At 52.4% G+C, this 25,442-nt stretch overlaps 1 protein-coding gene across 2 annotated transcripts in view; it reads left to right on the plus strand.

Annotated features, from left to right (window-relative positions):
- The first annotated feature begins 9,555 nt into the window (after nucleotides 1-9,555).
- Nucleotides 9,556-25,442, plus strand: part of LOC137414109 (max dimerization protein 1) — a 61,118-nt gene continuing 45,231 nt past the window's right edge. Inside the window, exons 1-3 of one of the 2 annotated variants that reach the window (XM_068099595.2) lie at nucleotides 9,563-9,930; nucleotides 10,181-10,265; nucleotides 19,229-19,276. In XM_068099595.2, the coding sequence (XP_067955696.1) occupies nucleotides 9,870-9,930; nucleotides 10,181-10,265; nucleotides 19,229-19,276 (194 nt within the window). In that variant the 5' untranslated portion in view covers nucleotides 9,563-9,869. Of the gene's footprint in view, nucleotides 9,931-10,180; nucleotides 10,266-19,228; nucleotides 19,277-25,442 lie in introns of both variants that reach the window. The other variant, XM_068099601.2, reaches the window with a different exon arrangement.

The raw sequence follows: 25,442 nt of genomic DNA on the forward strand, positions 1-25,442 counted from the left end.
ATGGCTCTGCTAGGCGCCGACTTCCTCTGCGCACACGGACTGCTGGTGGACGTCCAACGGCGTCGTTTAATCAACGCTGAAACCTTCAGCTCCCTGGTATGCACATTGAGCAGCTCCGCGCCGACCGAGCTGGCATGCACCGTCCCGGCGACGAACGAGTTTGCTCGCCTGCTCACGGAGTTCCCGGCCCTCACGCGGCCGACGTTTTCGGCCGTCGCAGTACGGCATGGGATCGAGCACCACATACCAACCACGGGCCCGCCGGTCTACGCCAGGGCCCGCTGCCTCGACCCAGCCAAGCTCGCCGTAGCGAAGGCCGAATTCGACGCGTTGGAGCACCTCGGCATCGTGCGGCGCTCCGATAGCGCGTGGGCCTCGCCACTGCACATCGTGCCAAAGCCGGGGGGTGGATGGCGCCCGTGTGGCGACTACCGCCGTCTCAATGACGCTACCACCCCCGACAGGTACCCGATCCCGCATATCCAAGACTTCTCCGCCCGTCTGGCGGGACGGGTCATTTTTTCGAAAATTGATCTCATACGGGGATATCACCAGGTACCTGTCAGGGCGGCCGACGTCCCTAAAACGGCAGTCATCACGCCGTTCAGCTTATTCGAATTCTTGCGGATGCCGTTTGGTCTCAAGAACGCGGCTCAGGCGTTCCAGCGCTTGATGGACGGCGTGCTGCGTGACCTGCCGTTCCTTTTCGTTTACCTGGACGACATCCTCGTCGCCAGCACGTCCCGGGCCGAGCACCTCCTCCACCTCCGAACACTGTTCGGGCGCCTCAGCGAGCACGGCCTCATCGTCAACCTGGCCAAATGCCACTTCGGCACGACGGCCGTTGATTTTTTGGGCCACCACATCACCAAGAACGGGGCCGTGCCGCTGCCAACCAAGGTCGAGGCCATCACCACGTTCCCGCGTCCCCGCACCATAAAGGCCCTGCAGGAATTCCTGGGAATGGTGAATTTTTATCACCGCTTCGTGCCCCGCGCTGCTCAACTCATGCGGCCCCTCTACGAAGCCCTCCGGGGCAAGCCGGCCAAGCACGACATCGCCTGGTCCGCAGCAATGGATGCGGCCTTCCAACGCTCAAAGCGGGCCCTCGCCGACGCAACACTGCTCGCTCACCCGGTGCTCAACGCTCCCATCGCCCTCACCACGGATGCCTCCGACTACGCGGTGGGCGCCGTACATGAGCAATGGGTGAACGGGGTTTGGCAGCCACTCGCTTTTTTCAGCCGGCAGCTCCGGCCGAACGAGCTCAAATACAGCACGTTTGACCGGGAGCTCCTCGGTCTACACCTGGCCGTCCGCCATTTCCGCCACCTCCTGGAGGGCCGACCTTTCACGGCGTTCGTCGACCACAAGCCGTTGGTTTACGCCATGGCCAAGGTCACGGAGCCATGGTCGGCCCGCCAACAGCGCCACCTCTCCGCCGTGTCGGAGTTTACCACGGACATCCGGCACGTCGCCGGCAAAAACAACGCCGTGGCCGACTGTCTTTCCCGGGCCAGCGCGAACGCGGTCCACCTGGGCGTGGATTTTGCGCTTATGGCGGCGGACCAAACCACCGACACCACGGTGCAAGCCCTCCGGGCGGCGGACACGGGCCTCCGCCTGGCCGACATCCCCTGCGCGGACACTGTCCTGCTCTGCGACGTCTCCCAAGGCCAGCCTCGCCCCATCGTGCCCGTCACCTGGCAACGCCGCATCTTCGCCTCCCTCCACGGCCTTTCCCACCCGGGCCGGAAAGCTTCCCAGAAGCTGGTGTCGGCGCGTTTCGTCTGGCACGGCCTTCGTCGGGACGTCCGCGATTGGACCAGCACCTGCACGGCCTGCCAACGGGCCATGGTCCACCGACACACCCAGGCCCCGCTGGCACCTTTCACCGTGCCCGAACGGCGTTTCGACCACGTCAACGTGGATCTGGTGGGCCCCCTCCCCCCGTCACGGGGGTTCACACACCTGCTCACCATGGTGGACAGGACCACCAGGTGGCCGGAGGCCGTTCCCCTCGTCTCCACCACCACCGCCGACGTGGCGCAGGCTTTCATCGCCACCTGGGTCGCCCGCTTCGGCGCACCGGCGGACATCTCGTCAGACCGCGGACCACAGTTCACCTCCGAGCTGTGGGGCGCGGTCGCCCGCAACCTGGGGGTCAAGCTCCACCGTACTACGGCCTACCACCCCCAAGCAAACGGGTTGTGCAAGCGATTCCACCGCTCCATGAAGGCCGCGCTCATGGCCGGCCTTCAAGACGGCGGTTGGGCCGACCGGCTGCCGTGGGTCCTTTTGGGCCTTCGCACGGCCCCCAAGGAGGACCTCCAGGCATCCACCGCCGAGCTTGTCTATGGCCAGGTGCTACGCGTCCCGGGTGAATTCGTGCCCGATGCTACCAGTCCCTGGTCCGCAGCTCACCAGCGCTCGGACCTCCAGGAGGCCGCCCGACGGTTTGCCCCCGTGCCAACATCCCACCACGGTGACCCCCAGTCCTACGTCCCCCCAGCACTCCGCACAGCGGAGTATGTTTTTGTGCGTCACGACGCACATCGGTGGCCACTCCAGCCGCCGTACGACGGGCCCTTCCGGGTGCTGCGACGGGACGACAAGTCGTTCGTCATCGACATCAGCGGCAGGTCGGACCGGATTGCAGTGGACCGCCTCAAGCCGGCGCACGTGGACGTCGACCACCCACCACGGGTGGCCCTTCCGCCGCGGCGAGGCCGCCCCCCGTCCACGGTGCCCCCCACTCGACCGCCCACCACCTCACCGGACCCCCTCCCACGACCCGCCAGGGGTCGCTTCGGCCGGGTCATCAGGACCCCCCTCAAATTGACCCTGCCGGTGCAAGTCGATTCTGGGGGGACGTGTGTAGCGGCTGCCGCTGGGTTTGCACAATCGCCTTGCACCTATCAAGGACGCGGAGCGATCACCATGCCGGGCTCGTCCAGGACGCCCGGGCAGGCCCGCGCTCAACTTGCCAGGCCTCGGTCGGGACGCCCGGGCATGCCCGGGCAGGCTCGCCCTCAACTTGCCAGGCCGCAGCCAGGACGCTGGGCCACGCCCCCTGGCGCCGGGCCTGGGCAAACCCCCTGGGATAATAGATATATATTGCTGACCGATAAACGGGTTTTCAGAGTGCCTGAGTGTTTGATTTCATTAAAGCAACTCGGATGAATTCTAGCTTTTTGTCGCGTCCATTCTTCCGATCGACGTGGGAGCCCCAGCTCCTTCAATGGTGTACATATGTACATCATTTTGTTTTGACGATGCGATCAAAGCTGGCCGACTGGCGGCCATTGTAGTTGTAAAAAACCCAATGTTGAACATGTCCTCAACCATTTCTTGGACATGCATTTGCCGATATTATTCACATTTGGTACACAGATAAGGAATGATGGTTCTGAAACCATGTGGACATACAACTGGGCGTTTATCGTCATAACATAACATATCACGTCATTTATTTTCGAGATCAGATCCAAGATGGCCGATTGGCGGCCATTTTGTTACTTAAACGTGTCTCAAACCATTTCCTGAACATACATGCTCCGATTTTGTTCAAACTTGGCACAATCAGAGCACATGATGTCATGCACGTGTGCCTCAATTTATTTTGTGATCTGATCACAGATGGCTGACTGGTAGACTGGTGGCCATATTAGTTGTAAAAAAACCCGATATTGAACACGTCCTCAACCATATCTCGGACATGCATTTATCGATCTTGTTCAATCTTGGCACACAGATATTGAATGATGTGCGCGTCAATTTTTTCGAGATCAGAACCAATATGGTTGATTGGCGGCCATTTTGTTACTTAATCAATTTATAACCATGATCTTTTCTACACCCGTTCAACCACCGTTCCAAAAACTTTCCTTACGTATCCATCTTGTTCATCCCATGCTTTCTCCCTCTGTGCTGCTGTTGCTGTTTCCCCTTTCTCCTACTGTTCCCTTTGTTATGTTGTGTCTTGATCTGTTCTGTGTCCCAGCTCTTCCACGAGCCTAGACATTGTAGGTAAAAAACAAAAAAAAACGTGTCCTCAACCATTTATTGAACATGCATGGACCAAGTTTGTTCAAACTTGGCACAAGTACAGCACATGACGGCATATATGTGCACTTCAATTTATTTTGTGATCTGATCAAAGATGGACGACTGGTAGACGCGGCCATTTTAGATGTAGAAAACCCGATATTGACCACCTCCTCAACCATTTATTGGACATGCATTTACCGATCTTGTTCAAATTTGGCACACAGATAATGAAAGATGGGTTACATAAGCACGTTATTTTTTCTTCGATCAGATCCAAGATGGCCGACTGACGGCCATTTTGTTACTTAAACGTGTCGCCATATATTTACCGGACATGCATGGACTGATTTTCTTCAAACTTGGCATAAAGACAATACATGAGTCGACATATGCAGAAGATTCTGTTTTGTCATCCGACCAAAGATGGCCGACTGACGGCCTTTAACTCCGTACAGCAAAATTACGAAAACCACGGCGGGGGCTATGACATTTTAGGTTTAGGTCCTTTTCTTCTTGTTAAATACAGTGGTTTCATTTCTGTAATAATAATAAGGTTAATAATAATAATATAGTAAATATAATCGTAACACTGCAATCCCTTTATTGTGACTGCAAAGTTGCTGGATTGAAGCGGTGTAAATTTTTTTTTAATACTTACATTATTTGCTAACAGGTATTCCCACCCAGATCATACTATCCTCTTCAACTAAAGTATCAAGCAAGCCCGGCTATGCTGTTGTTAGACTTTTGGCCTTGTTTTTAGGATACTTAGTCCAAGGGGTACAGATGGGAATGGGAATTTTGGAAAACAGATGGGATTTTTTTTTACTTTAATGCAACCTTTTTTTGCAACATTTGTTAAATATTGTACTACCGTTAGCCCAGTAAAATATGGATAGCAACGCACGACCAAAGAGCTGCGCGGTAGTTTTACAAGAGACTAGGTACGTAAAGAGTAGGATGGCCGAGAAGCACGCACACTCACTGCAAACCTGTTTTCTTGGCCTGGGTTTGAATCCCGACCCAGGTATACACTGTCATCCCTCGGATGGACGTTTAATTGGGCGTCCCGTCTGCCAGCATTGGCAGGTGGACGTTAGACATCCCAGGATGTCCTTCACCAACTTACACAGGGCATTACATCAGCGGCACAGTCGCACCCCCAGCCAATGATGCCACCCCGCAGCCTTGTGCTGCACACGGACGACGAAGAAGAAGAGGTTTCGTTGGACACAACCAGTGCAAGTCATATTTACGAAACTCTTGTCATTGCTTACGAATCTCTCATATTTTCGTGAATTTAAGATATGTCTGAGGTATGCGAGGCATTTTAACCGGTTAAATTGCTCCATTCTGTCTTGCATTTTGGAGGCGACGCCCGAAGGAAGCTTCAGTGGCATCTCGGGAATGGAGGCCACAGAGGCGATGGCTTCCTCTTGCATCACAAGCAGGTTCAAGACCTGTGGGTCTTCTTCTGTCTTTTGTGACATCTCGCAGATTCACATACCTATTCATCGATGAGCTCACTCTTGTTCACCTAAAACAATGTGAATCTTCTAATTGTTTTTACCGATTCTTCTCCCCCACTGTCTTCTCCCAAGCAGCCGACGCCATTTTCCCTCCCATTTTGGCTGGCGTGTTCCTCGCTGACCTTTTGTAAATATCCATTGCCTGCCAGAGGAACAAGTGAACATTGCCAAGTTCACTTGTTCCTCTGCACTCAGCTCAGACGATACAAAACTTCCATTCTTCTTTGTTTCACTCCTTCTGTTGGCTTGGATCCCTCCATGGAAGTCTAAATCCCATGTTTTCTGGTTATTAAAATAATGCTCCTGCTTGGCTGCTTCCCACCTTGCTCCTCTTGAGGTGGTCGAAAACAAGGCAGGACGTGGATTCCCAAAGATGGTCACTCTTCCACCGATGGCAGCTCGGTTGGTGGCCTCTCTAGCTTACACCTGGCTTACATTATACAAGCTTACACCTTTGGGAAGGAAGTTAGGGAAAGCCACCCCAGGTCACACCTATTCTTCGAGCCTGCTCACCGACCCTAAGTCCAAGCTAGTTCCCCACCTGCATTAATTTGCCCCCTTATTCTCGTGATTTTGGCATTGTCTCGGTGTCCGCTGTCTGGTCCCCCTCACTTCAGTTTTTTTAAATGTGCAAACCATCACTACCCAGACGTTCACCCAGGTACATCCATGATCTCATATGCACACATACACGTTGATTCTTTCCAATGTGTTCCTCTCTGGGCCTTTGGTACTCGTTTTGGGTTATTCCTCCTTCTCTCCTTGTGTATGACCATCCCCTTTTGTATGATCCCCCATCCCCTTGTGTATGACCACCCCCTTTTGTATGATCCCCCATCCCCTTGTGTATGACCATCCCCTTTTGTATGATCGCCCTCCTCTTGTGCATGACCACCCCCTTTTGTATGATCCCCCATCCCCTTGTGTATGACCATCCCCTTGGGTATGATCCCCCATCCCCTTGTGTATGACCCCCCCTCTCCTCCCTTCCCCTCCCCTTGTGTATGACCCCCCTCTCCTCCCCTCCCCTTGTGTATGACACCCCTCCCCTCCCCTTGTGTATGACACCCCTCCCCTCCCCTTGTGTATGACCCCCCTCTCCTCCCCTTGTGTATGACCCCCTTCCCCTCCCCTTGGGTATGACCCCCCTCCCCTGCCCTTGTGTATGACCCCCCCTCCCCTCCCCTTGTGTATGACCCCCTCCCTTCCCTTCCCCTCCCCTTGTGTATGACCCCCTTCTCCTCCCCTCCCCTTGAGTATGACCCTCCCTCCCCTTGTGTATGACCCCCTTCCCCTCCCCTTGAGTATGACCCTCCCTCCCCTTGTGAATGACCCCCCTCCCCTTGTGTATGACCCCCTCTCTCCCGTTGTGCATGACTCCCTCCCTCCCCGACCCCCTCCTCTCCCTTGTGTATGACCCTCGTCCTTGTCGCACACCCAACCTATCCACCAAGTTTTGTCTGAATCCGTCCATAACTTTTTGAGATATTTTGTTCACAAACAAACAGACAGACACACAGACAGGGGTGAAAGCAGAACCTTCGTTTTCCTTGAGTGAATGAATGCATAAATGAATGATCGTTTTAAGGCCATTTTCCCCGCTAGAGCGGGGGTTAGCGGAATGTAATGGCGTGATGGCGAATGTAGTCAGGTTCACTATGTTTTTTCGTTCAAAATTTTGGTAGATTAGCAAAACTATACATTTTTGGAATATTCAGAGCATGAGGAATCCAAAAATTAATGTTTACATTTGCGTAGACACCTTTGCGAAAATGACACTCAGGACAGTGATGAAGATCTGTAAAAGCATATTCCTGAACGGTATAGACCTCGTAGATCCTGTGTATAGGACTTATAGTTCAATCTGATACTACCTATAACTTCCTATAACAACCTATAACTTCAAAGGACTTGCAATATCATGTATTATGTAATAGTTATATCACAAATATAAAGACAATGGTTTTCAATTACCTTTGTTTGTTGCTTTTCTATAATCCTGAGCACTATTTTGAGGCCTTTATTGGATTCCTTGACCCAGAAAACATAGGATTAGCATATTTAATTAAGTCTCTAGGTTGACTAGAAGCCGAGATCGCGCAAAATATGTATTTTATGGCGGCCATTTTCAAAATCCAAAATGGCGGCCATGCAGGTCTCTGTGCAAATGCCAACATTGATTTTCAGATTCTCCATGCTCTGAATATTCCAAAAATGTACAGGTTTGCTAATCCCAAAATTTTGAAAGAAATTATATTTGTTAACATCGTGAACCTGAATCTTCATCACTGTCCTGAGTGTCATTTTCGCAAAGGTGTCTACGCAAATGTAAACATTAATTTTTGGATTCCTCATGCTCTGAATATTCCAAAAATGTATAGTTTTGCTAATCTACCAAAATTTTGAACGAAATTGTATTTGTTAACATAGTGAACCTGACTAATGTAATGAGTGGCGGAAGTAATAAAAATCTATTAATTACCTTCGCCACCAAAGGTGGATGGAGGTTATGTTTTCACCCCTGTCTGTTTGTTTGTCTGTTTGTCTGTGAACTAGATATCTCAAAAAGTTATGGATGGATTTGGACGAAACTTGTTGGACAGGTTGTCTATGTGACAAGGAAGAATCGATTCGATTTTGGTGAAGATCCACATCCGGATCCGGCTAGTAGAATTTTTAAAGTGATTCTTCACCATTGAGTGATATGGCCAACCAGGTGGAGGTATGTATGCTCTCTACTGAGTGCCGTTCTAGTTACATAAGCAAACATGGTGCAATTTCACTTGTCCCGCACAGATCGATGGTAGCTGGTGACGGAATGCGCGGAAACTTATTGCTGGTGGAGGTACGATTCCCGCGCCTCCTCAATGGAACTTTCCACACCTTGCAAGATGGAGAAGCTGTCCAGGATTGCTCCAGGAACCGTGGGAAGTGTTCTCCAGTTCTTGTGAACGAGTCGTGGCTGAATCCTTAAAAGCTTGGGCTTAAAAGGCCTCAACCACCCCACCATGCACACACACACTGAGCTGAATCCGTGCGTACGTAATAAATAGATGGCCCCAAAAACTAGTACGACGCTGACGCAGCGTAAACGTGACACGGAATAAATATTCGGTAGTGTTGATGGGGTAGGGGGTCCACACCCTGAGTCTGGGAGGTCCGTGGTTCAAACCCCGACCAAAGACTTTTGCATGGACAAACAACCACCATCGGTCGGCGCAGGATTTGGAGTTCACGTCAAGGTTCGAGTTCCTACCTGGAGGAGACAGGCTAATTGTACTCATGACGTTTCGGCCATTGAAACTCATTGGTCAGTTCAAACCACAAAACGTAAAAAAAAAAATTAATCCAATTGTGATAGTGACGGAGACAGTAGCGAAGTGGCCCCTCGCTACAGTAGGACAGTAGCGAAGTGACGGAGAGTCACGTGACCTCGTCATAACAAGGCACAAGTTTGGATTGCCGCCAGGATAGTGGGCGGGGCCCCTTATGGTAGGGGGCGGGGCCCGTCATGGTAGGGGGCGGGGCCACCGGGAATTAAAATCTATAAACGTTTTCGCCGCAAACCAATTACTATTAATCTTACCGTTATGCCGCAGTTTCATACAGCGAGTTGCTTATTCATTTGACAATTCATGCGCCATCGCCTTGTCGACGGTTTATGAGCTTCGAATTTACGAGCCGCAGAAACACGTAACGTGTGGTGAGTAGAACAATGACGTCAGAATAAAGTCGAATTCAAACAGCCAGAACGAGGTGGGGAAGAAACGCACATGGGCGTGCCGTGGGGTCACGTGGTGCACTCGCTGCGGATTGGCTCACGATGCGTCACGTGAATCGATCGGGAACACATGGCACAACAAACATTTGCAGGCACTCGGGGGCGCTCGCCATTGGTCCGCCATGTACCGCGTGCTACGGAATTGAGGGCGCGGCCAGTAGTAGGGAACTCTGATTGGCGGACGGCGCACCAATCGCCTGGAGCCGTGGTGTGTTGCTGGGGAGGGACCGTTGTCGGCTCGTAAACAGCCGTTAACGCCAGTCCGCGTGGCGCGTGTGTTCCGTGCAGGCGGTTGTTGCGTCGCCACAGCTCGGATCACTTGGAACAAATCGGCGTAAAAATCCATTTTATATATTTTATTTTTTTAATTCGATGAAATATATTCGCGCGTACGAAGCGAGGTTTGCTTTGGACTTCGGAAGCGCCAGAAAACGATTGGAGACACAAGGTGAAGAAGAAGATTGCTTGTTGTTAAGAAGAAGCAAAGAGAAGAATCGTTGATTTGCGTCATGGCGGCCAACATCGAGCGCCTGATCGAAGCTGCCGAATATCTGGAGCGGCGGGAACGAGGTGCTCGACCCTGGGTCTGATCCCCACAGCGGGTGTCCCGATGCATGTTGTGCACGTCGGTCGAGCCGATTTACGGGCGCAGACGGGGACAGTTCTTGTTATTTATTGTTGTTATTGTTGTTGTCTGCATGCTCAGGTTTATTTCTTTATTTATCCTGTCAGTCATCTTCCTCTTCATTGAGTGCCCGCCCTCGTGCACGCGTTGTCACTCGTGCTGTGTCACATTGTACTCCTCGTGTTGCTTGGACAGAGGCTGAGCACGGATACGCTTCCTTGCTGCCTGCGGCGTGCGACAACAAAAGGGCCAGAAGTGGGAAGAAAACGGCAACTTGCAGGTACGGAACGATGACTGCATGGCACGTCACAGCACAGGTCTGTAGGAGGGGAGGAGTGCACGATGAGAGACGAGGTGTGCAAGCAGGAAATGCGGCAAGGTTTTGACAGGTGCCGGTGCGTGGAGATGTTTTGCAAAGAAAGTCTGCATTTCGATCGAGAGAGATTGAGGAGGAAGACGAAGAGAGATAGAGTTCGTGAGGGGGACATAGGGATAGAGTTTGGGTTAGAAGAGAGGATGGGCATGAGGGAGAGGAGTGGGTAGGGGACAGACCCGCGTGGACGAGGAAGGGAGGGAGAGACCCGCGTGGACGAGGGAGGGACCCGCGTGGACGAGGGAGGGAGGGACCCGCGTGGACGAGGGAGGGAGGGAGGGACCCGCGTGGAAGAGGGAGGGAGGGACCCGCGTGGACGAGGGAGGGAGGGACCCGCGTGGACGAGGAAGGGAGGGAGGGACCCGCGTGGACGAGGGAGGGAGGGACCCGCGTGGACGAGGGAGGGAGGGAGGGACCCGCGTGGACGAGGGAGGGAGGGACCCGCGTGGACGAGGGAGGGAGGGACCCGCGTGGACGGGGGAGGGACCCGCGTGGACGGGGGAGGGAGGGAGGGACCCGCGTGGACGGGGGAGGGAGGGAGGGAGGGACCCGCGTGGACGGGGGAGGGAGGGAGGGACCCGCGTGGACGGGGGAGGGAGGGAGGGACCCGCGTGGACGGGGGAGGGAGGGAGGGAGCCGCGTGGACGGGGGAGGGACCCGCGTGGACGGGGGAGGGAGGGAGGGAAGGACCCGCGTGGACGGGGGAGGGAGGGAGGGAAGGACCCGCGTGGACGGGGAGGGGGGAGGGAGGGAGGGACCCGCGTGGCCGGGGGAGGGATCCGCGTGGACGGGAGAGGGATCCGCGTGGACGAGGGAGGGAGGGACCCGCGTGGATGGGGGGGGGAGGGACCCGCGTGGATGGGGGGAGGGACCCGCGTGGATGGGGGGAGGGAGGGAGGGACCCGCGTGGATGGGGGGAGGGAGGGAGGGACCCGCGTGGATGGGGGGAGGGAGGGACCCGCGTGGATGGGGGGGGGGGAGGGAGGGACCCGCGTGGATGGGGGGGGGAGGGAGGGACCCGCGTGGATGGGGGGGGGGAGGGAGGGACCCGCGTGGATGGGGGGGGGAGGGAGGGAGGGACCCGCGTGGATGGGGGGGGGAGGGAGGGAGGGACCCGCGTGGATGGGGGTGGGAGGGAGGGAGGGACCCGCGTGGATGGGGGAGGGAGGGAGGGACCCGCGTGGATGGGGGGGGGAGGGAGGGAGGGACCCGCGTGGATGGGGGGCGGGAGGGAGGGAGGGACCCGCGTGGATGTGGGGGGGAGGGAGGGACCCGCGTGGATGGGGGGGGAGGGAGGGACCCGCGTGGATGGGGGGGGGAGGGAGGGACCCGCGTGGATGGGGGGGGAGGGAGGGACCCGCGTGGATGGGGGGGGGGAGGGAGGGAGGGAGAGAGGGACCCACAGCGCATGGAGATGTAAATGGGGGGAGGGAAGTTGCATTGTGATGGAGGTTGAGAGGGGGTGAGGTGCATTGGGATGGTGAGGGGAGAGGTGTATTGGGATGGAGAGAAGAGAGATGTATTGGGATGGAGAGGTGTATTGGGATGGAGAGGGGAGAGGTGTATTGGGATGGAGAGGGGAGAGGTGTATTGGGATGGAGAGCGGAGAGGTGTATTGGGATGGAGAGGGGAGAGGTGCATTGGGATGGTGAGGGGAGAGGTGTATTGGGATGGAGAGGGGAGAGGTGTATTGGGATGGAGAGAAGAGAGATGTATTGGGATGGAGAGGGGAGAGGTGTATTGGGATGGAGAGTGGGTGAGGTGTATTGGGATGGAGAGTGGGTGAGGTGTATTGGGATGGAGAGGGGAGAGGTGTATTGGGATGGAGAGGGGAGAGGTGTATTGGGATGGAGAGGGGAGAGGTGTATTGGGATGGAGAGGGGAGAGGTGTATTGGGATGGAGAGGGGAGAGGTGTATTGGGATGGAGAGGGGAGAGGTGTATTGGGATGGAGAGGGGAGAGGTGTATTGGGATGGGGAGGGGAGAGGTGTATTGGGATGGAGAGGGGAGAGGTGTATTGGGATGGAGAGGGGAGAGGTGTATTGGGATGGAGAGGGGAGAGGTGTATTGGGATGGAGAGGGGAGAGGTGTATTGGGATGGAGAGGGGAGAGGTGCATTGGGATGGAGAGGGGAGAGGTGCATTGGGATGGAGAGGGGAGAGGTGCATTGGGATGGAGAGGGGAGAGGTGCATTGGGATGGAGAGGGGAGAGGTGCATTGGGATGGAGAGGGGAGAGGTGCATTGGGATGGAGAGGGGAGAGGTGCATTGGGATGGAGAGTGGGCGAGGTGCATTGGGATGGAGAGTGGGCGAGGTGCATTGGGATGGAGAGGGGAGAGGTGCATTGGGATGGTGAGGGGAGAGGTGTATTGGGATGGAGAGGGGAGAGGTGTATTGGGATGGAGAGGGGAGAGGTGCATTGGGATGGTGAGGGGAGAGGTGTATTGGGATGGAGAGGGGAGAGGTGTATTGGGATGGAGAGTGGGCGAGGTGCATTGGGATGGAGAGGGGAGAGGTGCATTGGGATGGTGAGGGGAGAGGTGTATTGGGATGGAGAGAAGAGAGGTGTATTGGGATGGAGAGGGGAGAGGTGTATTGGGATGGAGAGGGGAGAGGTGTATTGGGATGGAGAGGGGAGAGGTGTATTGGGATGGAGAGGGGAGAGGTGTATTGGGATGGAGAGGGGAGAGGTGTATTGGGATGGAGAGGGGAGAGGTGTATTGGGATGGAGAGGGGAGAGGTGTATTGAGATGGAGAGGGGAGAGGTGTATTGGGATGGAGAGGTGTATTGGGATGGAGAGGGGAGAGGTGTATTGGGGTGGAGAGGGGGAGAGGGGAGTGGTGTATTGGGATGGAGAGGGGGAGAGGTGCATTTGGATGGAGAGGGGGAGAGGTGTATTGGGATGGAGAGGGGAGAGGTGTATTGGGATGGAGAGGGGGAGAGGTGTATTGAGAGGGGGAGAGGTGTATTGAGAGGGGGAGAGGTGCATTGGGATGGAGAGGGGGAGAGGTGCATTGGGATGGAGAGGGGGAGAGGTGCATTGGGATGGAGAGGGGGAGAGGTGCATTGGAATGGAGAGGGGGAGAGGTGCATTGGGATGGAGAGGGGGAGAGGTGCATTGGGATGGAGAGGGGGAGAGGTGCATTGGGAGGGAGAGGGGGAGAGGTGCATTGGGATGGAGAGGGGGGGGAGGTGCATTGGGATGGAGAGGAGGAGAGGTGCATTGGGATGGAGAGGAGGAGAGGTGCATTGGGATGGAGAGGGGCAGAGGTGCATTGGGATGGAGAGGGGGAGAGGTGCATTGGGATGGAGAGGGGGAGAGGTGCATTGGGATGGAGAGGGGGAGAGGTGCATTGGGATGGAGAGGGGGAGAGGTGCATTGGGATGGAGAGGGGGAGAGGTGCATTGGGATGGAGAGGGGGAGAGGTGCATTGGGATGGAGAGGGGGAGAGGTGCATTGGGATGGAGAGGGGGAGAGGTGCATTGGGATGGAGAGGGGGAGAGGTGCATTGGGATGGAGAGGGGGAGAGGTGCATTGGGATGGAGAGGGGGAGAGGTGCATTGGGATGGAGAGGGGGAGAGGTGCATTGGGATGGAGAGGGGGAGAGGTGCATTGGGATGGAGAGGGGGAGAGGTGCATTGGGATGGAGAGGAGGAGAGGTGCATTGGGATGGAGAGGGGAGAGGTGCGTTGGGATGGAGAGGGGAGAGGTGCGTTGGGATGGAGAGGGGGAGAGGTGCGTTGGGATGGAGAGGGGGAGAGGTGCGTTGGGATGGAGAGGGGGAGAGGTGCGTTGGGATGGAGAGGGGGAGAGGTGCGTTGGGATGGAGAGGGGGAGAGGTGCGTTGGGATGGAGAGGGGGAGAGGTGCGTTGGGATGGAGAGGGGGAGAGGTGCGTTGGGATGGAGAGGGGGAGAGGTGCATTGAGAGGGAGGGGGAGAGGTGCATTGGGATGGAGAGGGGAGAGGTGCATTGGGATGGAGAGGGGGAGAGGTGCATTGGGATGGAGAGGGGGAGAGGTGCATTGGGATGGAGAGGGGGAGAGGTGCATTGGGATGGAGAGGGGGAGAGGTGCATTGGGATGGAGAGGGGGAGAGGTGCATTGGGATGGAGATTGGGAGGTGCGTTGGGATGGAGAGGGGGAGAGGTGCATTGGGATGGAGAGTGGGAGAGGTGCATTGGGATGGAGAGTGGGAGAGGTGCATTGGGATGGAGAGGGGGAGAGGTGCATTGGGATGGAGAGGGGGAGAGGTGCATTGGGATGGAGAGGGAGAGTGAGGGGCATTGGGATGGAGAGGGGGGAGAGGTGCATTGGGATGGAGAGGGAGAGTGAGGGGAATTGGGATGGAGAGGGGGAGAGGTGCATTGGGAGGGAGAGGGGGGAGAGGTGCATTGGGATGGAGAGGGGGGAGAGGTGCATTGGGATGGAGAGGGGGGAGAGGTGCATTGGGATGGAGAGGGGGGAGAGGTGCATTGGGATGGAGAGGGGGGAGAGGTGCATTGGGATGGAGAGGGGGAGAGGTGCATTGGGATGGAGAGGGGGAGAGGTGCATTGGGATGGAGAGGGGGAGAGGTGCATTGGGATGGAGAGGGGGAGAGGTGCATTGGGATGGAGAGGGGGAGAGGTTCTTTGGGATGGACAGGGGGAGAGGTGCATTGGGATGGAGAGGGGGAGAGGTGCATTGGGATGGAGAGGGGGAGAGGTGCATTGGGATGGAGAGGGGGAGAGGTGCATTGGGATGGAGAGGGGGAGAGGTGCATTGGGATGGAGAGGGGGAGAGGTGCATTGGGATGGAGAGGGGGAGAGGTGCATTGGGATGGAGAGGGGGAGAGGTGCATTGGGATGGAGAGGGGAGAGGTGCATTGGGATGGAGAGGGGGGAGAGGTGCATTGGGATGGAGAGGGGGAGAGGTGCATTGGGATGGAGAGGGGGAGAGGTGCATTGGGATGGAGAGGGGGAGAGGTGCATTGGGATGGAGAGGGGGAGAGGTGCATTGGGATGGAGAGGGGGAGAGGTGCATTGGGATGGAGAGGGGGAGAGGTGCATTGGGATGGAGAGGGGGAGAGGTGCATTGGGATGGAGAGGGGGAGAGGTGCATTGGGATGGAGAGGGGGAGAGGTGCATTGGGATGGAGAGGGGGAGAGGTGCATTGGGATGGAGAGGGGGAGAGGGGGAGAGGTGCATTGGGATGGAGAGGGGAGAGGTGCATTGGGATGGAGAGGGGGAGAGGTGCATTGGGATGGAGAGGGGGGAAGGTGCATTGGGATGCAGAGGGGGAGAGGTGCATTGGGATGGAGAGGGGGAGAGGTGCATTGGGATGGAGAGGGGGAGAGGTGCATTGGGATGGAGAGGGGGAGAGGTGCGTTGGGATGGAGAGGGGGAGAGGTGCGTTGGGATGGAGAGGGGGAGAGGTGCGTTGGGATGGAGAGGGGGAGAGGTGCGTTGGGCTGGAGAGGGGGAGAGGTGCGTTGGGCTGGAGAGGGGGAGAGGTGCGTTGGGCTGGAGAGGGGGAGAGGTGCGTTGGGATGGAGAGGGGGAGAGGTGCGTTGGGATGGAGAGGGGGAGAGGTGCGTTGGGATGGAGAGGGGGAGAGGTGCGTTGGGATGGAGAGGGGGAGAGGTGCGTTGGGATGGAGAGTGGGAGAGGTGCGTTGGGATGGAGAGGGGGAGAGGTGCGTTGGGATGGAGAGGGGGAGAGGTGCGTTGGGATGGAGAGGGGGAGAGGTGCATTGCGATGGAGAGGGAGGGGGAGAGGTGTATTGGGATGGAGAGGCGAGAGGTGCATTGGGATGGAGAGGGGGAGAGGTGCATTGGGATGGAGAGTGGGCGAGGTGCATTGGGATGGAGATGGGGAGGGGTGCATTGGGATGGAGAGGGGGAGAGGTGCATTGGGATGGGGAGGGGGAGAGGTGCATTGGGATGGAGAGGGGGAGAGGTGCATTGGGATGGAGAGGGGGAGAGGTGCATTGGGATGGAGAGGGGGAGAGGTGCATTGGGATGGAGAGGGGGAGAGGTGCATTGGGATGGAGAGGGGGAGAGGTGCATTGGGATGGAGAGGGGGAGAGGTGCATTGGGATGGAGAGGGGGAGAGGTGCATTGGGATGGAGAGGGGGAGAGGTGCATTGGGATGGAGAGGGGGAGAGGTGCATTGGGATGGAGAGGGGGAGAGGTGCATTGGGATGGAGAGGGGGAGAGGTGCATTGGGATGGAGAGGGGGAGAGGTGCATTGGGATGGAGAGGGGGAGAGGTGCATTGGGATGGAGAGGGGGAGAGGTGCATTGGGATGGAGATTGGGAGGTGCGTTGGGATGGAGAGGGGGAGAGGTGCATTGGGATGGAGAGGGGGAGAGGTGCATTGGGATGGAGAGGGGGAGAGGTGCATTGGGATGGAGAGGGAGAGTGAGGGGCATTGGGATGGAGAGGGGGGAGAGGTGCATTGGGATGGAGAGGGTGAGTGAGGGGAATTGGGATGGAGAGGGGGAGAGGTGCATTGGGATGGAGAGGGGGGAGAGGTGCATTGGGATGGAGAGGGGGGAGAGGTGCATTGGGATGGAGAGGGGGGAGAGGTGCATTGGGATGGAGAGGGGGGAGAGGTGCATTGGGATGGAGAGGGGGAGAGGTGCATTGGGATGGAGAGGGGGAGAGGTGCATTGGGATGGAGAGGGGGAGAGGTGCATTGGGATGGACAGGGGGAGAGGTGCATTGGGATGGAGAGGGGGGAGAGGTGCATTGGGATGGAGAGGGGGGAGAGGTGCATTGGGATGGAGAGGGGGGAGAGGTGCATTGGGATGGAGAGGGGGAGAGGTGCATTGGGATGGAGAGGGGGAGAGGTGCATTGGGATGGAGAGGGGGAGAGGTGCATTGGGATGGAGAGGGGGAGAGGTGCATTGGGATGGAGAGGGGGAGAGGTGCATTGGGATGGAGAGGGGGAGAGGTGCATTGGGATGGAGAGGGGGAGAGGTGCATTGGGATGGAGAGGGGGAGAGGTGCATTGGGATGGAGAGGGGGAGGTGCATTGGGATGGAGAGGGGGGAGAGGTGCATTGGGATGGAGAGGTGCATTGGAATGGAGAGGGGGAGAGGTGCTTTGGGATGGAGAGGGGGAGAGGTGCATTGGGATGGAGAGGGGGAGAGGTGCATTGGGATGGAGAGGAGGAGAGGTGCATTGGGATGGAGAGGAAGAGAGGTGCATTGGGATGGAGAGGGGGAGAGTTGCATTGGGATGGAGAGGGGGAGAGGTGCATTGGGATGGAGAGGGGGAGAGGGGGAGAGGTGCATTGTGATGGAGAGGGGAGAGGTGCATTGGGATGGAGAGGGGGAGAGGTGCATTGGGATGGAGAGGGGGGAAGGTGCGTTGGGATGGAGAGGGGGACAGGTGCATTGGGATGGAGAGGGGGAGAGGTGCATTGGGATGGAGAGGGGAGAGGTGCATTGTAATGGAGAGGGAGGGAGAAGGAAATGGAGAGGGGTGGAGGAGGAGGGTGGAGAAGAGGAATGTGCTTGAGGATAGAGAGGGAGTTTGTTGGGGAATGATGGTGGAGAGTGGGGGAGGGTAGCACAGAGGACAGTGTTGTGAGGAGGGGTGATGGGAGGGGATGTTGAGCGAGATAGAAGGGACGTGTGTGAGGATGGGGAGGAAGGAAAGGTGTGAACGCTTCTATCATCTTGAAAATAAGCATATTTATTGTCACTTATTTTTGAAAACATATTTTGAAAAATAAGATCTAGTAGTAAACTTGTTTTATTAAATAAAACAAAAATGAATTTTGTTTTCCAATATTAATACATGAAATTGCAATACTTATTGTGGCCACCACGCTCATGTAGCACATGAGGTATCTGTTTTGACACGCTTTAATGTCATTTCATGAGAAATTCCATTGGGAAATTGTTCCCTGCGTTCTGCAATGTTTTCCATCATTCATCTTTTGGTTTTAAAAATACTTTTCTTCCTGTCCAAATAATCCGAAAGGCTAAGGCCACAACATTTTTTTTCACCAATTTGTAATTTCTCTCTCGCAGGTGGCATACACACCATGCCTCGGACATCGAACTTGATGAGACTCAAAATAATAGTTTGACACCGAGAAGGCAACTCCTCGAGATATATGTCCCGTAGAACAGGTATTCAGGTATTTCCAGACGTGGTATTCAAGCTACAATACTGAAGAATAATGAGACCGGAGAAGTTAGACAGAAAAGGGATTGGTCGGCCAAAGAGATGAGCAATCCCAGATCAGTTCCTTAAGTACAAGATGAAGTGCTGAACTTGCACGAGAACCGGCAGAGAGAGACCAGGGCATCAAGTGGACTCATCTACTATCAGAATGTTTCTTATCGAAAGTAGTCTCCATGGACGAGTTGCTGTGAAAAAGCTCTCGTGTAAAGGTAACGAAGCTAAGAGACGGGAATATGCCCAGAAACTTCACAGTTGGGATTCTAGTCAGTGGGGTAAGGTACTTTGCAGTTGCGATTCAAAGTTTGAAACTTTGGAACAAAGTGAAGGCGGTTTACCAGAAGGAGGGTTATTACCTGTGCCCCCGAAGGTGGGCGGAGGTTAATTTTCACCTTGTCTGTCTGTCTTTGAGCAGGATATCTCAAAATGTTGTGGACGGATTTGAACAGAATTTTGCTGGAGAGGTTAGGTTTTTGACAAGGACGAAATTATTCGATTTTGCACAGAGACGTGTGCGCTCGCACGCAGAAACTGTGTATACATGCTAATATTACATGTTACATGTTACGTATTTACATGTTACTGTGGCCTTGGTGATTTTGGTGGGTGGATAGACGAGGGTTTGTTTGTTACATTCGCCCACCGAAGGTGGATAGAGGTGTTATGTTTTCACCCCTGTCTTTGTTTGTGTGCAGGATATCTCAAAAAGTTGAGGATGGATTCGGATGGAATATGGTGGACAGGTAGTGTATGTGACGAGGACGAAATTATTAGATTTTGGTGAAGATCCGGATCCGGCTACTAGAATTTTTAAAGTGATTCTTCACCATAGAGTGATAGGGCTAAAAGCGATATATAGCAGGATATCTCAAAAAGTTATGGACAGATTTGGACGAAATTTGGTGGACAGGTTGGGTATGTGATGACACATTGATTCAATTTTGGTGAAGATCCAGATCCGGATAGGAGAATTTTCTTCTTTTTTAAAAAGTGATTCTTCACAATTGAGGGATCAGGCAAAAAGCAATAAATAAAATGATATTTTAAAACGTTGTGGACGAGTTATGACTAAACTTGGTGGGAAAGTTGGTTCGGTGACGAGAACAAGGGGATTAGATTTTGGTTCAGGTCTGAATCCAGATCCGGCCTATTAATGGATACAAAACAAACTGTTCAGCCTGGTGGCGTTATGCGCTCTACCATAATGCCATTCTCGTTTTTGTCTCAAAGTTATGGACAGATTCAGACGAAACGTGTGTGTGTGTGTGTGTGTGTGTGTGTGTGTGTGTGTGTGTGTGTGTGTGTGTGTGTGTGTGTGTGTGTGTGTGTGTGTGTGTGTGTGTGTGTGTGTGTGTGTGTGTGTGTGTGTGTGTGTGTGTGTGTGTGCGTGCGTGTGTGTGTGTGTGTGTGTGTGCGTGTGTGCGTGCGCGTGTGTGCGTGTGTGTGCGTGCGCGTGTGTGCGTGTGCGCGTCGAGGAAAGATTGGTTCAATTTTGGTGAAGATTCATATCTGGATACACGATTTTTTTTTTGATTTTTTTTTTTTTGTTGTTAAGTGATTCCTCACCATTGAGAGATGGGGCCAAAACGATACACTATATTGCACGATTTCTCAAAAAGTTTTGGAAGAGTTGACAAGAACAAGCCAATTAAATTTAGGTTCAGATCCGGCCTATCGGTGGGATACAAAATGTAAACTAATCGGCATGGAGGAGGTATGCGTGCTACTGAGTGCCCTTCGAGTTACCTCCACCACAAAAGGTGGATGGAGGTTTTGTTTTCACCCCTGTCTTGCGGGGTGAAAACAAAAGAACTTCCGGCAAGTATGTTGATCTGTTCGTTTGTTACTTGCCGGAAAAATTTTCCGGCAAGTATGTTGATCTGTTCGTTTGTTTGTCTGTCTGTCTGTCTGTCTGTTTGTCTGTCTGTCTGTTTGCAGCACTGCGTCTACACCGTTGCACATAGAATCGCCAAACTTTGCACAAATATTGGTCTTGCCCTGGAATAGACTGCGCCCAATTGATGACGTCATCGGTGACGTGGTTTGGCCGCCATCTTAGAAAAACCGAAAAAATTTGCACCTCTATATCTCCGAAAGTACTGAACAGAAAAAATTGAGACATGGCTCATTGTAAAGAACTCTCCATGGGGAATAAAATATGTTAATGATGACGTCATATGTCACGTGGTCGGCCGCCATCTTGGAAAAACCGAAAAACTTTGCACCACTATATCTCCAAAAGTGCTGAACAGAAAAAATTGAGACATGGCTCATTGTAAAGAACTCTCCATGGGGAATAAAGTATTAATGATGACGTCATCAGTCACGTGGTTCGGCCGCCATCTTGGAAAAACCGAAAAACTCCACCTCCACATCTCCAAAAGTCCTGAATAGAAAAAATTGAGGCATGGCTCATTGTAAAGAACTCTCCATGGGGAATAAAATATGTTAATGATGACGTCATCGGTCACGTGGTTCGGCCGCCATATTTGTCCTAAATGGCGGATAAAAAAGTACATTCCGGCAAGTCCTCGGTCTCTGACCGATTTTTCATTTGTCTGTCTGTCTGTCTGTCTGTTTGTCTGTCTGTCTGTTTGCAGCACTGCGTCTACACCGTTGCACGTAGAATCGCCAAACTTTGCACACATATTGGTCTTGCCCTGGAATAGACTGTGCCCAATTGATGACGTCATCGGTGACGTGGTTCGGCCGCCATCTTGGAAAAACCGAAAAACGTTGTACCTCTATATCTCCGAAAGTACTGAACAGAAAAAATTGAGACATGGCTCATTGTAAAGAACTCTCCATGCGGAATAAAATATGTAAATGATGACGTCATCAGTCACGTGGTTCGGTCGCCATCTTGGAAAAACGGCAAAACGTTGCGCCACGATATCTCCAAAAGTGCTGAACAGAAAAAATTGAGACATGGCTCATTGTAAAGAACTCTCCATGGGGAATAAAATATGTTAATGATGACGTCATATGTCACGTGGTCGGCCGCCATCTTGGAAAAACGGCAAAACTTTGCACCACTATATCGCCAAAAGTGCTGAACAGAAAAAATTGAGACATGGCTCATTGTAAAGAACTCCACATGGGGAATAAAATATGTTAATGATGACGTCATCAGTCACGTGGTCGGCCGCCATCTTGGAAAAACGGCAAAACTTTGCACTACGAAATCTCCAAAAGTGCTGAACAGAAAAAATTGAGACATGGCTCATTGTAAAAAACTCTCCATGGGGAATAAAATATGTTAATGTCATATGTCACGTGGTCGGCCGCCATCTTGGAAAAACCGAAAAACTCTGCACCTCCACATCTCCAAAAGTCCTGAATAGAAAAAATGGAGGCATGGCTCATTGAAAAGAACTCTCCATGGGGAATAAAATATGTTAATGATGACGTCATCGGTCACGTGGTTCGGCCGCCATATTTGTCCTAAATGGCGGATAAAAAAGTACATTCCGGCAAGTCCTCGGTCTCTGACCGATTTTTCATTTGTCTGTCTGTTTGCAGCACTGCGTCTACACCGTTGCACGGAGAATCGCCAAACTTTGCACACATATTGGTCTTGCCCTGGAATAGACTGTGCCCAATTGATGACGTCATCGGTGACGTGGTTCGGCCGCGATCTTGGAAAAACCGAAAAACTTTGCACTTCTATATCTCCGAAAGTACTGAACAGAACAAATTGAGACATGGCTCATTGTAAAGAACTCTCCATGGGTAATAAAATTTGTTAATGATGATGTCATATGTCACGTGGTTCGGCCGCCATCTTGGAAAAACCGAAAAATTTTGCACCTCCATATCTCTGAAAGTGCTGAATAGAAAAAATTGAGACATGGCTCATTGTAAATAACTCTCCATGGGGAATAAAATATGTTAATGATGACGTCATATGTCACGTGGTTCGGCCGCCATCTTGGAAAAACGGCAAAACTGTGCACCACTATATCTCCAAATGTGCTGAACAGAAAAAATTGACATGGCTCATTGTAAAGAACTCTCAATGGGGAATAAAATATGTTAATGATGACGTCATCAGTCACGTGGTCGGCCGCCATCTTGGAAAAACGGCAAAACTGTGCACCATGATATCTCCAAATGTGCTGAACAGAAAAAATTGAGACATGGCTCATTGTAAAGAACTCTCCATGGGGAATAAAACATGTTAATGATGACGTCATCGGTCACGTGGTTCGGCTGCCATCTTGGAAAAACCGAAAAACTTTTGCACCTCCATAATCTCCGAAAGTGGTGAATAGAAAAAATTCAGACATGGCTCATTGTAAAGAACACCATGGGGAATAGAATATGTTAATGATGACGTCATCGGTCACGTGGTTCGGCCGCCATCTTTGAAAAACTTAGCACCTCTATATCTCCAAAAGTGCTGAATAGAAAAAATTGAGACATGGCTCATTGTAAAGAAGTCTCCATGGGGAATAAAATATGTTAATGATTACGTCATCGGTCACGTTGTTCGGCCGCCATCTTGGAAAAACCGAAAAACGTAGCACCTCTATATCTCCAAAAGTGCGGAATAGAAAAAATTGAGACATGGCTCATTGTAAAGAACTCTCCATGGGGAATGAATGAATGATCGTTTTAAGGCCATTTTTCCCCGCTGGAGCGGGGGTTAGCCTTGCGGGCCCCATGACAATCATGGTTCCCTGTTTGAGGCAATGTTTTTATGGCCGGATGCCCTTCCTGACGCCAACCCTTGGTCACGCTCTTACGTGTCTAGCAAGGTCTCCTGTGTGGTTCCGAGCAGGGTCTCCATGGTGAATAAAATATGTTAATGATGACGTCATCGGTCACGTGGTTCCGCCGCCATATTTGTCCTAAATGTCCGATAAAAAAGTACAGTCCTGCAAGTCCTCGGTCTCTGACCGATTTTTCATTTGTTTGTTTGTTTGTTTGTGAACAAGATATCTCAAAGTTATGGATGGATTCGGACAAAATTTGGAGGAGAGGTTGGGGTATGTGACAAGGACGAAATGATTAGATTTTGGTGAAGATCTGGATCTGGATCCGAGAATTTTTTTCAACGGATTCTTCACCATTGTGAGGTAGGGAAAAAAACGATATATACCACGATATCTCGAAGTTGTCGACAGATTGTTTTGTTACATTTGTGCACTTAAAACCCACACCTATAAGAATCACACTGTCTAAATATCTCCTCCTGTCATTGCAAAGCATAGCGCATTTACACCCCACAGACCGATCCACTCACTCTCCATACAATTTATGCACCGCCATAATGTAATTGAATTTTAACTGATCTGTCCTTGTTGTGAAAACCTCAGGAGTACCCTTCCCTACATTGGCTCATTCACGCCTCACCTTGAGATCTATGAGGGGAGGTAGGAGACTTTGGAAGGGAGATTAACCGGACCCACAGCATACAAATAAGTGTCTAGTATTATAGTCAGCAAGTTTGTCTTTGGCTAACTCGCTGAACCCAAATATTCAAGCAGTTGTATTCAGCCCACTTGTTGCAGAGCCAAAGATGCTCTAACGGAGCAACACTGCTGACCTGCCCGCCTCCCCCTTCCCCACCTCTCATGCTGAAGGAGTGGTGTAAATGATCCTCGGGACTCTTTCCAAGCCTGGTGTTTGCTTAACAGTTAAAGTGGATGGCTTGAGATCTCAGGGTCGCTGAGCTGCTGTCGTGCCGTTGAAACAACACCAGGTGGGTTGACTCAGCCTGTCATCCTTCTGAGGTCGGCAAAATGAGTACCAGCTTTCTGGTAACAGGTGCACTGCATCAGAGGCACAACCGCACTTCCATAAAACGATCCACAGGCTACATACGAACCAACAGCAGGACTCCTTCCTCTTTTTTACTTGCAAAATCAAAGATTTTTCAAGTACTGTATATTGGTCGGTTGCGTTTGTTATCCTCTGTTTGTCTGTCACCCACCTACAGGTCACAATTCTAAACTGATAGCCATGAAACTTCACCAAGTTGTAGAGGTCATCACAATTGAGAAGCCTATTGAATTTGGGGTCAAAGGTCCTCTGGAGGTCGAATTTCTAAAATCGCCATTTTTCATCCAATTGACTTCAAACTTGAACAGCATTTGCATATTGTCACTGAATTGGTAAACCAACTATTTCCGAGGTCAAAAGGTCAAAGGTCAACTCAAGGTCAAACTTCCAACATCAATTTTCATCTGAAAAATCATCAACATTAATCCGATTGACTTGAAAATTAAACACCAATTACATAGTGCCTCACTGAATTTGGAAACCAACCATTTTTGCGGTCAAAAGGTCAACTCAAGGTCAAACTTCTAAAATCATCAATTTTCATCTGAAAAAGCATCACTTTTTGTCCTATTGACCGGAGCTTTGATCAAGATCGTCAATTTTAATCTTGATGAAATGGACAATTTGATGGATCAATTTTGTAACCTTTTTTTGGAGGGGGGTGGATTTTGCAAGTATCGTGCTCTGCATGACGTCTTGTTTTTTGTTTTTTTTAAACACTTTTTTAATACTCCCTACTTCTGTTGATGTTAATCCTGGTTACAATGAATAAATATCAACTTTCCTGCATCTATATTATCTTTAACATTTCCATGAGATTGATTCGTAATTGCCGCCTCTCTACAGTAAAAAGATCAGCCGTTCATCATATCTGAACAAATCTAATTCTGGAATCATTCCGGTAGCACTTCAGTGGTAGCTGGGTGCTGTTTCAAATGCGGTTGCCAAAACTGTACACAGTAATTGAGGTGAGTAATTCAACAAATTTGTGTCTCACCTTTGATATCTAAACTATTCCTATATTTTCCTATTGTTGCCTGGATATCCCAACATCCCTAAGATCCCTTTGATACATTACATACTCTACAACTGACCCTTGAATTATGTGTTCACTCTCACTCC

This window comes from Myxine glutinosa, chromosome 1 (genome assembly GCF_964187855.1).
Source record: "Myxine glutinosa chromosome 1, kmMyxGlut1.1, whole genome shotgun sequence".
Taxonomy (NCBI): Eukaryota; Metazoa; Chordata; class Myxini; order Myxiniformes; family Myxinidae; genus Myxine; species Myxine glutinosa.